This window comes from Corvus kubaryi, unplaced genomic scaffold, assembly GCF_017639235.1.
Source record: "Corvus kubaryi isolate FWS band 111438036 unplaced genomic scaffold, C.kubaryi_AGA036_p1.0 split1-131, whole genome shotgun sequence".
NCBI classification, from domain to species: domain Eukaryota; kingdom Metazoa; phylum Chordata; class Aves; order Passeriformes; family Corvidae; genus Corvus; species Corvus kubaryi.
In genome coordinates, this window is record NW_024582073.1 from 20,264,614 (window position 1) to 20,280,132 (window position 15,519).

The 15,519-nt window shown below is 38.1% G+C and overlaps 1 protein-coding gene across 7 annotated transcripts in view; it reads right to left on the reverse strand.

Moving 5' to 3' along the window:
- PPP2R2C (protein phosphatase 2 regulatory subunit Bgamma) overlaps positions 1 to 15,519 on the reverse strand; it is a 210,000-nt gene that overhangs the window by 42,692 nt on the left and 151,789 nt on the right. For all 7 annotated transcript variants that reach the window (XM_042053871.1, XM_042053872.1, XM_042053870.1 and 4 more), the window contains 4 exons: positions 13,571 to 13,668; positions 12,845 to 13,010; positions 8,512 to 8,624; positions 6,116 to 6,293 (listed from right to left, as the gene is read on the reverse strand). In XM_042053871.1, the coding sequence (XP_041909805.1) occupies positions 6,116 to 6,293; positions 8,512 to 8,624; positions 12,845 to 13,010; positions 13,571 to 13,668 (555 nt within the window). The remainder of the gene's footprint in view (positions 1 to 6,115; positions 6,294 to 8,511; positions 8,625 to 12,844; positions 13,011 to 13,570; positions 13,669 to 15,519) is intronic.

Here is a 15,519-nt window from a genome sequence, read left to right on the forward strand (position 1 = left end):
TTGCTTCAGATAAGAGTAACATAAATGGAAAATTCTTGGGAAAGACAAGGGTCTAGAAGGCTTAGGGACTACAACTCTTTTCCTAAATTCATCATCAAATGGCTAAATGCTAACATTGGCAAGGTAAACATTCATCTCTGTGACATTGAAGTTTTTGCTTCTTATTGCCTTCTGCAAGGTCACAATTATCATGCATTTTTTAAGACACTTAGTTGTTTTTCTCTGTCCATTAAAGCAAGCAACCCCTAGGAACACTCCTGTTGGTACTCAGTGAAACTCCCTCTCACTGCATTCTGGCAGTTTAGAAATCTCTTAAGCAGGAGAAAAGATACACTGATTTCTATTTCTCCAAAACAAAATCATTTTCACAGCATTTCTACATTTCTGTTACCATTTTTACAAGACTCTCTCCTGAAAAGTCTTCTTCTTCACCTAATACAGAATTAGAGTATGGATGGAAGTAAAAGCAGGATGTCTCTGGGCAACATTCAGATTCTGAGTTGAAATTCCAGTACACCTATTTGGTTCTCACAGTCTTTGTTTAACTGAGTATAAAGTGGTGCTAAGACTGACTAACCTCAATATTTTATTACAATTATTTAAAAATACTCTTATCACAAAATATTTGTGTAAAGTATGTCAATTACTTCAATAATACAGAGGGATTCAGTTTACAGTGCAATGATCAGCAGATGAGAAATGGCAATGCAGCAAGGAATCTAACAGTTAAGTATTGATACTTGGTGTGAACTTCATATATTCACAAGTTTCATGCAATAAAATTTCTTCTTTTTTAGTTTTTATCCTATTTCCTCTACATACTGTTCTTCCCCATGACTTTGCAGGGCACTGGAGCCCTCAGTCAGCATTTCCAGCAGTTTACCTCAGAGTGCAATTCAACATTTTTCAAAATGCACAGAATACAGCTGATCGTACTCAGGTGTAAGTTAGATATGAAAATCTTTGGTTTTGCCATTGTCAACTCTTACTAGAAGACTCTTTTACTAGAGAGCCAGTATTCGCTTCTGAAAAAAGTGGAGTCTAGCGAGGGAATCACATCAAGCCAGAATCTAATCAGCCCACTGAAACAGCTTTTTTTCCCCTCAGTTGTTCACATAGTAGTGTTTTAATGAGAAAGGCAAAGCAACCATTTCTCAATAGTTAGAATAAGAGTGCTCTCCAAACCATGGGATCAGTGTGCATGGCACCTCTGCAATCCTCTAACTTACAGACCTGATTTTAGCTTTGCAGACATCTTCATTCTCCTTTAACGGGGAGAGAGACAGACACAACGCATGTGGGAGAGGGAGAGACTAGGAAGTAAGGAACAAAAGAACACAAATTTACGGAAAGGCTACTCAAACGTCGCTAGTACCAACTCAGCTGGAATATGACTCCATGGTGTAACACTCACCTTTTAAATACCTGATGGAGATTTGATACCTCTTCTTGACAGAACAGGAAGTGCTAACATGTATTACCCACAGCTCTCAAAAGAGAAAAAAGGTCTGCCAGCTCCCAAACAGAAGGTGTGTTCTGGAGGAAAACAGTGCTGTGTGTGGGGGTGGCAGCAGTTTCTCACACCATACAGACTTGCTTTTCAGAGCACAGAAAATGCATCCTTGTGCACACAGCTTGTGCATAGTCATCCTGGCTCAGGCATTTTTATAGAAACACCCTTATCTCACTCAAGGTATAAACTTGCTCAACAAATACCAAGAGAAGACTGCAGATATGCTTTCAGTTTGGCATTCACATAGTTAGCACTGAGGCAAGGACAGGGATTTTGTAAGGCTGGCTATCTTCCCCAGCCTAGGCTGCCCCCAGAGCTCTGTATATACCCTATATACACACTACATTCAGATGTGCAGTGGGCTGCCACAAACTTGGTCTCCATCAATGCACCATGTTATTTTGAGTTCTTCTATTTTTTCCCTGTTGTTTACTTCTTAAGTAAATTCATTTTCCCAAGATATGGTGCCTAACAAACTGACTATCCATGATATGCCTCAAATACCAGAATACATTAGACTGTAAGAAGGCCCTATGGTGATTTGCTAATTAGCTTAACCCTTTTGGGACACAGAGAAGGCATTTTTTATTAAAACAGGATAACCCTGGACTATATTGATCTGACTGAGAAATGAGTATTTTAGTCAAGATGAGTCTCAAGATGAGCACATCCTGGAAACAGCAATGTTGTTTCCATAGCAATGCCATGACAGCCTCTAGAGTGAAATAGTGCGCTACCAGGAAATGAAGGGAGTTCAAGTGCTATGAGCTACATAGTTCTGTAAGCAATCCAAATACATTCTCATAAAGAATATTTAGTGCAGCTAGATAGTCCAAAGATTGCTGTTAATGGCAAGTAAGCCTTATCAGTATGCTCCTGGCAGTCCTTTTTTCTCATTCACTTCACCCAAGATGACTATCTAAAGGCTTAACCTATGTGCAACACTGCTAAACCATTTCAGACCAAACATTAACAAGTACAGCAACCCTTACCTTACTTCTTTTCCAGTGCAGAATATCATCCATAATTAAGGTCACTGACTCTCGCTCTCCATAACACAACCAAACACATCAAACCTTTTACTGAAGAAAATCCTAATATGTGCTATTATTTACCAGGCTAACCTTCCCCCTTCCTTTTCTCTCACCTCCTCCTCTCCCTTGCCTCCTCCTGCCCAAACAATACTGAGCAGATCTGCTTGCAAGTGGGAAGCAATGTACAGAAGTCTTGCATACTCCTCATTAAAATTTAGATAGGCATAGCATAAACTCACTTGTCTGCTTTTCACCCCAGTTAGTGCTTACACTAATACAAAAGCAAACCAGAAAAGCGTTAGTTGTATTTTAGCTAAGGCTTTACCTAAGAGAAATATTCTGGTCAAATTCTGCAGAACTGACTTAAAATATTTTCCAAAGATTAAAGAACTAATTTAAGATCTCCATTGCTCTGTATTTTCAAAGAAATGAAAAATTATCAGTGATTTGTAAAACTGCTAAAATGATGGTTATAAACAAACTGTTCTCAAATTAAATTCTACAAGGCAAAGAACTTTACTTGTAAAACACCTTAGCACACTGCTGCTGATTCAGTCTTTCTCCAGCATTTCCCATGCAATTTGTGAAGATGTTCAGACACGAACTGAATGTCCAGAAACTCTACCACTGTATTTGTTGTTTGTGTCATTGTCACAACCAGCCTCTTGGGTAAACAGATTGTAGGTCATTATATGTAGCAGTGCTGCCTCTGAGGGAAAATAGAAAGACGAATACTCATTCCTGCCAGATCCCTTATTAACAAAAGCCACTTCAAACCAAAATGTTTTCTATTTATTGTTTAAAACACGCACTTCAAGGAATCAAGCCTTGAATGTAAAACAGCAAGATGCTTCATTTCCCTTTTGCATTCAGTAAAAAGATGTGAAACAAGCATTTTTAAAACAGCCTCAGCCTCCTCCTGCCTATCCCCCTAAATGCGTTACTGAAGGCACCAAGCCCAGCAACATTCATTTATAATTTAAACTGTTTGCTTGGCAGAATTTTTTCACCTTAATATGTCTAGTCTTAATTGCAACTGGCAAACCCAGTGATTTTACCAAAAAATCATCTGCTTCCAGGAGATTTGTAAGTTGGTCTTCTGAAGGACAGAAATGCAGTTTCAGGGACAGATGTTGTTGTTGTTTTCCAGGGAAAAACACGTCCCTGCAATTTTACAAGATGTACAGGGCTCTATATGGACAGAAAGATACCTCTTGGAAGACTGATGCAAGTTTAACTTACTCATCCCCTTCTTTCAGTTATCATGGCCTCCCAGTTAATTTCCCAATACGAGCAATATTCTGTAACTATCTCACCTTCTTTTGGAATGCCTATGTCAAAATTTTTGTTTAATCAAAGAATTAGGTAAAAGTAATCTGCCTGCTGACCTGGTTTTGACAACTGAGTAGAGACAAGTACAGCTTATATTGTCTGAAACAGTAGTGGATACAGCCTCTAACTCAGCCTGCTCTCCTGAATACATACCAGTATCCAGCCACAAAAGCCAATCTGCTGCCACCATGGGCACCTTAGCAAGAACATTTTGCCCCTAGAACTGATTATCCTGTTACCTAGTGTTACCTTCTATCACTGCCTAAACTCTCTCATCACAGTCCGCACAGATTTTCATTCAAGTGTAAAAGAAGCAGCAATATCTTCATCCCAATCCAAGACAGAAATCCAAGTATCCCAAAGCCACTGTTTCAGTTACAGAAAAAGTTTCCTATCCTAAAACTCAGAAACACTCTTCATTTCTCTCTCCTCATCATTCTTAGAACATACTTAGAAAATGAGTGTGTCATTATAAATTTTATCATATTTTAAGAGTTAAATCAATGAATCAATCAGAAGTTTTAAAACATATTTTATCAGTAAATACTCAATAACAGGAATGTGCTAATGCTTGAAACAGAGTCCACACAGCTATTCATTTATGGCTGATATTTCTGTCAGTAAGCTCTTAGTGTGGCAAATGACACTAAATCTCATGCTGTCCTCATGAAATATAATAACTATTTACTTGGTTTTTGAAACTTTTCAGGAACATTTGTCTTGGCAATCCATCGTTTATAAAATAGCTTTTAATAAGACAAAAAAAAGGAATTGCCAAAGGCAACGCCTTATCTTGCATAAGCATTCTGGAATGTGATCTGTGATCATACACAGGCACACAGAGATTGCTGTGCTTGGTCTGACCCACTGCTCTGCCTTAGAAGAAAGATGAGGACACAAAATAGAGGAGAACACACAGCAGAGTCACATGTAAATGTTTCCAGGACAGAGAGAAGTCTGAAGGGTGAAGCTGCTGTGAGGAGGACACTGTCAGAGTCACACTGCTACTCCAAAAAGGTGTGCTGGCAAATAATTTTCATCTGTCTTACTAAGGAATGGAAGTACAGTTGCTTGGATATCAAGGCAGACATATCCGGCCTTTGAAGTCCCACATATAAATTGTTCCTAAATAAACAGTCATATTAAAGAGGGCACCTATTTAGCTTGTTTAATCTACACAGGTGAAAGACAGAAGAACAATGTGAGTTTAGAAACAAATTGAAGAGATGTTCACTACAATCCCCAGCGTAAGGGCACCTGTCACTTGATCCTGCAAAGGTAATTTTTTAAGGACATTAAGAGTTGTTTGATTTAAAGACCATGTTTCCTGTGACATTAACAAAGTATGGGTTAAGTTTCCAAGATGAAACCTGGCCCACAAAGGAAGAAATACAATCACCAGAGTCAGAGAGAACACCCCATCATATTGGTGCCTTCTCTTAGGAAATCTGCCCCAACAGGACAACTTCACTTTGACATCTAATAGTCCCTCATGTAAACCCACAGAGACATATTCTTCTAACTCTTTTTGATACACTCAAAAAGAAATCGGCAAAGGAATACAACATTCTGACCTGGCCCCATAACCTATTTCTCTTACCAGTCTATTTATGTTCTGCAAAACACAGAGAATCACTTTTCTTGGCTACAGTCTCTTTTGCTCCCCCTCCAAGACACCCTGTTGTAGTGCAAGGGGCAGCCTCACAGATGGCTGGAATGATTCCACAATGGAGCTTTCAGGAAAACGCCAGCACTTGAAACAGCAATGCCTTCACTAATCACAGGCACAACTCACACAAAGCAGCTGAACCTCACCCCCAAACTGTGCACATCTCAGGCATTAGGGTTCTGGGAAGCAGGATGATGGAGAATGGGAGGCAAGATCAGGGAAAGGACTGACCCTGCAGCAAAACAAGGTGCAGTAGCTCAGCATGAAATGTCTTCAGGAAATAACAGTACAGAGTATTTTAGTCAGGTAGATAGCTACCATGCAGCTGGCATCTGTTTCCTATTTAAATGTCTTTCACCAACACCATCATTTTTCATTAAAAATTCCCTGATTTTTGCAATCTCTTAGCTGTCTCTTACAATATCTGAGCATTTTCTGTTACAATTACTGCAGAGATTCTGGTAAGTAAAGGTATATTTTAAAACCTGCAGAAAAATATTTTAAAATAGCTGTCTTAAGCCCTATTAATAACATGAACACTGAGCAAGGAATCACAATAAAGGATACTGAAACTCCTATCTGTGATAGCTAAATGCCAGAGGTTAATCCTGAGATCATCAGCTGACATGTATGTCTCACAGTCACTGTTGACGGATATTGAGTTGACATGATAGGTGTGACCATTAGCAAAGATTCTCCGGGGAGTGACTTCTACCATCAAATCCATGGGTTTCAATACAGGCACCTGCCAAAAAAAATACCAAAACACAAACCAAAAAGGGAGTAAGACAAAAATACTCTTTTACTAGGATGACGAAAATTCCAATAGAGAGAAAGCATTTAGAAGACTGCGATACTATAAAACTTTTTGACAGTGTACATAAGCTGAATTTCCCCATGAATTAGTTGCTGGACAAGGCCTTCCTTGCCAAGGAGGAAGGGAAAGACAAGAGAGCCAGGCAGAGCGATGGAAAGCCTGGACTGTGGGAAGGGAGAGACTGGCAGCTGCCACAGGACAGGTCAGTCCCACTGCAGGAGCTACTGTCTCACACACACAGGAGGCTCCGGCAAGCAGTGAAGCACTAGTATTTTGCTTTTGCTAAAGGGTTTGCCATTAGCTGTAGATCATTTAACTGTATTTGTTTTGCTACTTGATATCTCTCTTTGAAAAAACTCACGTGGTGAAAAGGCTATAATCTCAGCAAAACACAATAAACAGTCTTGCAAAACAAAGCCAACATGACACACTGTACATACACATGTACCCCTGAAAAGCCAATATCACAGATTATCACTTGTCAGTGTGCCCTCGTTATTTCCCTGTGTCATTTGAAAGTCATGCTTCAATAAGTAGACACTCAATTTATTCACTATCAATAAAGCATTAAACACTATAAGCTGTGGTCCATGACTGGGACTATTTGATGTTGTTGAACATGCATCAGAAATATCATACATCAATCCACAAGGTAGTTTAAAGAGGAATACAGAGTAGTTAAAGATCTGAGTTTCACTTTCTACTAAAGGAACAAAACAAAATTCAACCTTTGAATTACAGAATATCTCAAGTTGGAAGGGACCCACAAGGATCATGGAGTTCAACTCCCACCCTAAACAGCACCGTCCCCAAGAATCGCACCTCGTGCCTGAGAGCAGTGTCCAAACGCTTCTTGAACTCTGTCAGGCTTGATGCTGTGGCCACTCCCCTGGGGAGCCTGTTCCAGTGCCCAACCACCCTGTGGGTGAAGAACCTTTTTCCAATATCCAACCTAAACCTCCCCTGACACAACTTCAGGCCATTCCCTTGGGTCCTGGCCCTGTCACCCCAGAGAAGAGATCAGTGCTCGCCCCTCCTCTTCTCCTCAAGAGGATGCTGAATTCTCAGACTATAAGCAATCTGGAATAATTTTGTTTGCCTAATCATACAGAATAGGTAAATATTCCATTAATGTAGTCATCTTTACACTTTGGAAGCTTTTTTTCCCAATAGACAATATTGGCTTGTTTTGGAGATGGAGGTTATTTGTTTATTTTCAATAATAAAGACATTCTAGTGTTTATACAACATAGCCTTCCAGTTCTAACCTTTAGCCACTTCCTTTGCCACAACATCTGGAGTGAATTCAGCCAAAAAAGTCTGAGAGCAAAAATTTACATTACTGTGTAGATGATGGATCTCTTCTCCCAAGAAACAAGTGACAGGAGAAAAGAAAATGGCTTCAAGTTGCACTGGGAAGGTTTATATTGGATATTAGGAAAGATTTGTTCACCAAAATTTTTGTCAAGCACTGTAAGGGGCTTCCCCGGGAAGTGGTTGAGTCACTATACCAGGAGGTATTTAAAAGATGTCTAGAAGCAGCACCTGGGGACACGGTTTATTGAATATGGTAGTGGTGGGCTAATGGTGGGACTTGATAATCTTAAAGGTCTTTTCCAAACTAAACAGTTCTATGATCACACATGCTTATATGAGGTCCATGACTGCATCTTTTCAGCAATGCAGAATCTCAGGTTCACCAGAGCACAGATTACTGCAAATCCCATTCTTAAAATAATTTTTTATAAAACTGAAAAAGAGATGAAACTGAAATTTGGTGTACTGTCTTTAACTCAGTTGCTCTGAATGTGGCAAGAACCCTATTCAAAATTAATTACAAGTAAAATGCCTCCAGCAAACCAGGTTAAAAAACCTTTTATGAAAGCACATTAAATCACACTAAGAGAATTTTATCAGGAACAATAAAACCAACAGGAACTCTCAAAAATATTTGGTCAGTATATCATACAGCATTTGTGACCTGAAAATATACGGCAGATTCAACAGAGTTATCAGTCAGCTAAAGCTTCAGTAAGAATAATCACACAAATGACTAGCATTAGGTACATATTTAAATCCTTTACTGAGTTAGCACTACCTTTTTCATACAGAAACAACTAAATTTTGGATGTGGACAGAAGCTTACCTGCAGTGATGTTACTGTAGAAAGATCTTTAAGCTTTCCTTCTTCATCTTTTAAGTTGTACCCCTCTGGTCTCTTATCTCTTTCAGTAATTTTCCACAATTTGATTGTTTTATCTTTAGAAGAAAAGACAAGTAACTGTCAGCATAGAAATTCTGAATGCAGTTACTCACCTTTCACAATATATTCCTTAAAGAAGTTTTTACATCTTGGTTTAGACAGGTCCTGTGCTGAAATAGTCTCGGTCACTTCATTCTGCACATCCAGAAAATGTTGCCAACAGACAAAATACTCATAAAGCACATCCCATATACTCACAGCGAGTCAGGGGTTCCTGGCAGCTGACAGACTGTGCAGAGCATGTAGAACACATGCTGCTTGTGTATCCAACCTGGCAGTTTGCAGGTGGAAAAACCCAAACTACTCCATGTTCACTGCTGAAGCTCAGTTTAACAATTTGACTTGGCAAGGAAATAATCTCAGTATTAAAACCGGTTTGGCATTAATGCCAGTTTGCTAGGTTATAAACAGCACAAGAACAGCATGGAGTACACAGCCAGACCAATGATGCCTTTCTGGTCCAATGTGGGAACGGGCAGTGGTGCATTGGTGTAACATCAGGAGCCCCTGCAAATGAAAGGCTGTGTAAAAACGAGGCATTTCTCCCTCCTAATGGGAAGCAGCTGAGAAATAACTGAGGGAAAGTTAAAAAACCCCAACCAAGCAAAGAGAAATGTGTTGCAATGACAAGAGAGAGAAGTAAGGAGAAAAAATATATTAATCTTGCATGGAATGGAATAAAATCTAGACTCTTCCTTTTTCATGATGGGTGAAGCATATGATGAAAGAGTAATGGCGTCTCTCAGTTAGCAAAGTGCCTCTGAATCCAACAGACATGTTTTAAACATTTCACACTGTGTTTGTCTTTGGGTTTGGTTTTTTTTTTGTAGAAGCTGAAGCTGCAGATTTCCTAATGCTGATTGTCCACTCCCACTGTGATCGATCTCCTAACCTGCCAACTCTTAACACTTCCTAGACTGAAAATCAATGCCAACTCTTCTCCTGCAAAAAATCTGTCCCTGAGATTCTGATGGTTGTTTTGCTCATCTGCTTGTGGAGCAGCCAAAGTCTTTCCAAAGCTTCTGCCCTTCAGCTGCCACCACTGATTTATTAACCCCAGTTCCTGCATCGTTTCTGATTTTATCCCACTTTCTTCCTTTACCCTTCTTTCCCCAAGTACATAGCAGAGCATAATCATTTCCCCAGTGTGGCTGATCCAAATACTCCTTTCAAATGCTAGTACAAATCACTTTAAAGACAGGATATATGAAAACATGAATTGATTTGCATTTCTTTAGCAAGTTTAACTTTGAACTTTTTTGTTTCAAAATCAGTCCCTCCCTTACTCGTTTTTTTACGATTATGCATTTCTTAACGATATTGATATGCTAATACACAAGCAAAAAAAAAATCAGAATACAATTACAATCAATCTCCAGAACAAGAGGTTAGTTTAATCTGCAACTAAAAAGCTCCATTTAAATATTCAATAAATTTCACTTGTATTGTATATCATGTTAATTAATTATGAAAAATACACATAGGTCATGTCATGCACTTGGATTTTTTGTTACATGTAAATAGTGCCTTCCTGCTGATCTAGTCAAAAAAATTATAAATATAGCATTGTAAAATGAATTATAAGAAAAAACACAAACAATTTTCCGTTGTTAGACTTGACTGCTACTAATAAATCTATCCCTTTCCTGAGTGAAAACTATTTTATTAGCAGTTAAGGATATCATGTGTTGGTTTTCTTCTCTTTCATCCACTTCTGGACTTTAAATACTCCTTAGAAGTTTTAAGCATGCCTATATTTTGAAAATATAAAAAGAATAGAAACATTGCTGTGAGGTTAAGCATTCCGTCTCAAGGGTGTTGTGAAGTTAAAATTAATTAACGTCTGGTAAGCATTCTGAAATCCTCAGACGAAAGGATCTGTATGGGCCAAATTCTGATCTATCCTATGGAGGTCACATTGAAAGTGGCCCAAATGTATTCTGGTACAGAAGACACCAATGAATCAGAATAAGTTATTATTATTATACTACAAAATCAGTTCAGTTTACAGTGCAAACTACAAATTTGCTAACTGCAAGCACTGTAAATCCACAGTGGGATTTGAAAGCCTTGGTGATTTCCTTCCGTCTCCTAAAGGCTCCATTAATTAGGATGCCACAATCGAAGCTTAGCTGATTATTTGTTGATAACATGGACTGGAAAGGAACCAAGATTGCAGAAACAACTGCAGAATCAACTTCAGACAAAAGTCCTCCTTGGAATGACAGAAACAGATTTGGGCAGTTGCAGACCTGCCAAGTCTCATATATTGAGGGTTAGATTTAGCCTGACCCTCCCCTCAAGTTCCTGAACAGCAGGATGCTCCCTCCAGCACATTCAGTGGGCACTGTCCACCTGAGCATGCGGAAGGAAAGGATGCTGTTTCACAAGTCTCATTTTTCTGCAAAAAACCATGCATTAGATTCTAAATTACCAGAGAGCAAAATATCAAAGATTGCATTAAAATAGCAGGCTCGGAATTTAGTAAACAAAGATCAGTACTCAAGATATTTCTACAATCTGTCCAATATGAGGATGTATGGCAGGTAATGCCTTCAAGTTAGGAAACATGCTATTATCCTTTTTTATAGGCATGGAGTTGATATGCATTGTCAAAGGCTTCTCCCAGGTAATCTGTAAGGCAGTGCATAATTCAACATGGGCTGTTGGTACCTGAAGTTAAAACCACCTTTAAGAATATGCCAGGAGGTGAATATTCAGACTTCAACCCTGCTGTGCCAGGAAGCGAGGAACCCTCCTTGGCACACACAAATGTTTTGCAATTCAAAGCCAAAATCCAAAGCCTGTGCCAATGGAACCATTTCTGTTCTCCTCACCATAAAGAGTCTGCTGGGATGCCCCAGAACTAAGGGAGAAAAACAAAGTACTTTTCCAGGTCCTAGGCTTCACTGTTGGTTGAAACTGGATTAACCACAGCAGCACTAGGACTGATTCTCTCTTTCTTTCTCCCCTCTCATGACGGTATGAACGAGAAAACTCACATCATGGTCTATTATCTATAACTCTAAAAGCTGAAAATCTGAGGACTTGGCTGTACTCCTCTGTGTTTCTAAAAACAAACTTTAAGAGAGAGGTTTAGTTTTAATAATCTACGTTTGTATCACATGCTTGGAAGAAGCCATTCTTAGTTATCTGAAGAAGGAGGGGTATTTTGACCAAGGGAAAAGAGTAGAAATAAACTCCCAAACTTCATAAGGTGACTAATCATTAAATTAGCATAAATCACCTGTCTGTAACAGATGTTTCATTCCAAATAACCAACAGTGCCCTGAAAAAGTCAAAGATAACTTTAAGTAGAACAAACTACAAAATATTAAAAAATTACTGTCTACTTTGAATTAATGTAAACATTATTTAATGCTATATATTTTAACGTGAAGCAATCACTTTGCCCTAAAGTGTCAATTCACAAAGATGAGATGACACTATGTTTTATCAGCAATTCCCAGTTACCCTCAAACTTCTACAACAAAAAAGTCTTTTCTGATTACCTTTAGATCTAAAATTTAAAACCAGGTATTTTATCTCATGCATCATCTGCAGTAATAAAGTTTGTAGGTGTCTCAATGCTTCCTAAATGACACTGTGCATGTTAGGTTACACTCAGTTTTGACCTGAATTTCATATCTGAATATCCCCTCCTAGTAATAACACTGCCTTCTTTATTCAATAGGCCTTAGACATGCTAGAAATGAGTCAGTATGAATATCCTATTATTATTCCTACTGTCTTCCCAAGATTTGTGTACCTCTTTAAAACTTAAATAAACTATTACGATAATGAATGAAAAGAAAAAGAAATTAATCTGTCACCTACATTCATTTACACATCTACAAATAATAAAAGTTATTACAAATACAGCAGAAAAAATTCTAAATTTCCCATGAAACACAAGCTGCTGAATAAGGTGATGCCTTTGTCACAAGATCTATTTCAGAATAGCACTGCATATTAATAGAAAAATGGATAGCTCTCTAAATGTCTATGAATAATCAATCAAAAAACCCTCATGATTCTATGAATAAAATATACAAACAACAGATATCAGAAGCAGTATGACAGTCTTGGTAAACTCTGAAAGAGGAAATTACTAAAACAGTAGATTAAAATGAGCAAATATATACCGTCAGCACTAGAACACATAGAGCAAATACTGCAAATACTGATATGTCCTGCATACTCTCATCAATCTCACCATTTGTTGATAGAAGTGAGTGAGCTGCATTTTGCTGTGGTAACCACTTGATCTTGTTTATTTTTTCTTCAATCTCCAAGCTCTTCAAATAATCAAATTCAGGTTCATGGCTCTGGAAAGTGCTGTAAACATTGTACTCCCCCTGATTGTAAGGCTCATTTTTACTCTATGGAGAATAAAACAAAATGTTGTTTATGACAGCAATATATCTTCATCTCTTAGGAAAGGTGTATAAGCAGCCTTATAAATATAAAAATATTGAAAATGTAATTTAATTTCTCACTTAAAACGTTATATTGACAGATTTGTTTCAACAAGAATGTTAATAATAGAATTTTTGAAGAAATGTCAACTATTCAGGAAAGATTTCTACACAAGACACTGCAGATGGATGGAATTTACAAGTGGAACATAAAGGTAAGCGAAGGTATTGTTTAAAATGGAATGGCACCATCAGGCAAAAGCTATTAAAACAAAGCAAAGTAAAACAAAAATAACCTCTTTTTTTTTCTTATATTGGAATTTTGGAGCTTTGAATCATTTTTGTTTGGGACAGCAAACTTAAGAGTTAAAAATCCTTACCCTTTTTCATTTTCTCTCTAAACAGGTGGTGCTCTGTTTTACTGAATCTTGAGATTATAAACAAGTTTGTTAATTCAATTCAAGTATTAAAAATTAAGCCAGGTTTTATCAGGCTATTAAGGACTACACTGGTGACTCACATACCTCAGGTTCCCTTTGGAATATAACAACTCGACCCCCCTTGTCACCAGTAGCCAGCAGTTCTCCAGTGTGGTTGAACTCAACTGTAGAAATAATATCAGCTGGAGGAAGAAAGAAAAAAGGCAGATTTTAGACTGCTGCTACAACACAAAGTCATTAGAAATATCAGGCACTCCACAAAAAAATGCAACAAATGAGGGATTTGAAGGAATACAAATGAATTCACTAACACAAACAGGCTGCATGCCGTTACAATCTAAGGTAGCTACACAATGAAACAAGTGCAAACAGTAACGAGGCAAATTTGTGTTTCCAGCACATCTGCAGCATGGGGGAGGAGAAGCTCTCTGGAGAGGTTATGCTTCAAGAAGAGCCACCTTGGGTGGCTATAAAGCTTTTTTTCAGTATTGGCAAAGAACAAAACTGGCCTCCTACTATATGCTCTAGCAAGAACAAATATAACATCAGTTCTCTTGCATGTATTATTTATTCTACAACCTTTCTGGTGATTTTACCATAACCCCCTAGCATGAGTTTTCTCAAATATATATTTGAGTCAAGAGTGCAAAAGCAAAGTACATGCAGCCTGTCCTACCACCGAGGAATGAAGGCGAAACCAGAACTGTTCACTGTGAAGTGCTGGCAAGAGCCCATTCTAACCACTGTTTTCAGAAAATCCTTTCGGCACCGTAAAAATGTGTCATCAGAAGAAAAAAAGAATCTCAGTCTCTCTTTTCTGAATTCTCAGCTGCTTTTCCCTAAGCAATTTCATCAGTTTAAACAAGAAACCTCATCAAAACCTGAGGCCAGTCTTAAGCACATATTACTACACATGAGCATGAGAGGGAGAAAGAGGCTGTAGGAGCTAAAGAACTGGTTCTTCTGTTTGAATGACAGTACATGCAAGAATCATAATCCGCAGTTAATCCTACACTATTAGCATAATTTAAATTAAAATGCCTAGTGCAATAGTAAATTAAGAAACCATCATCTATACAATCACAGGCAAATGCAGGGTATTACCCAGAGATTGCAAGTATGAATCCTCTATAATGATCAGTATTCACTCATCAGAAACATGGGCCAGATTTCAGAAGCGTCAGTAGTTAGGAGCTCCCCTTTAGGCATGAAAAGCTGCAGTTCCCAAACGCGTTCATCATCCATCAGTTTATAGTGAGAACAATGAAATGACAGTGGGCTAAGCTCTTTTGAAAACCTAGCCCCAAATGAGTTCACAAAAATTCAAAGGAATTGAAATAACAAGTGGATGTACCATTTACTTGATACATTTTATGAATTGAAAACATCTGTTCCTATTATTCTTTTAATAAACTAGCAGTTTGGTGTTAGACAGCTTCTGTTGCCAGTAGCTCTCATCAGCAACACAGCCATCCAAAAGCCAGATTCTTACTCAAATATTATAAACTATTTACCATCTAAAAAGGAAAACTTTGCCCCAACCACAGTAAAGGAAAATATCTTTTCATTTTTTAAACAAATCTTCCCCATCAAATTCTTCTAAATCAAACCAGCATTCCTCCTTTATTTCCTCCACTACTCCATATATAAAGGAAGAAAAGAGGAACCATAAATGGATATGCTGACTTTGAGAAAAATGGCACAGAGTATTTTGGGTCTGAACCCAAACGTAATGGCATTTGATTTTTATGTGGACTTACACAGACTGCATATTTCATAGGTAATAACTACAAAAGCCTGAGCCTCACTAAGGTATAGGAAAAGGAGAGAGACTCTGGTTATGTTTTATGATGCTCTGGGGCTTGGGATGGCTGGAGTTTGACCTCAAAAAAAAAGCTTTTTTTTTTTAAACCTAAAAATCTAATCAACTTTTCTGGCATGTGAAGTTCATTCATACTGCTTCCAGTGGAAGAATACTTCTTGGCTATTTTCCCCTTAACCTGAAGAGTTTGTACAGATAGGAGGTGTGGTCA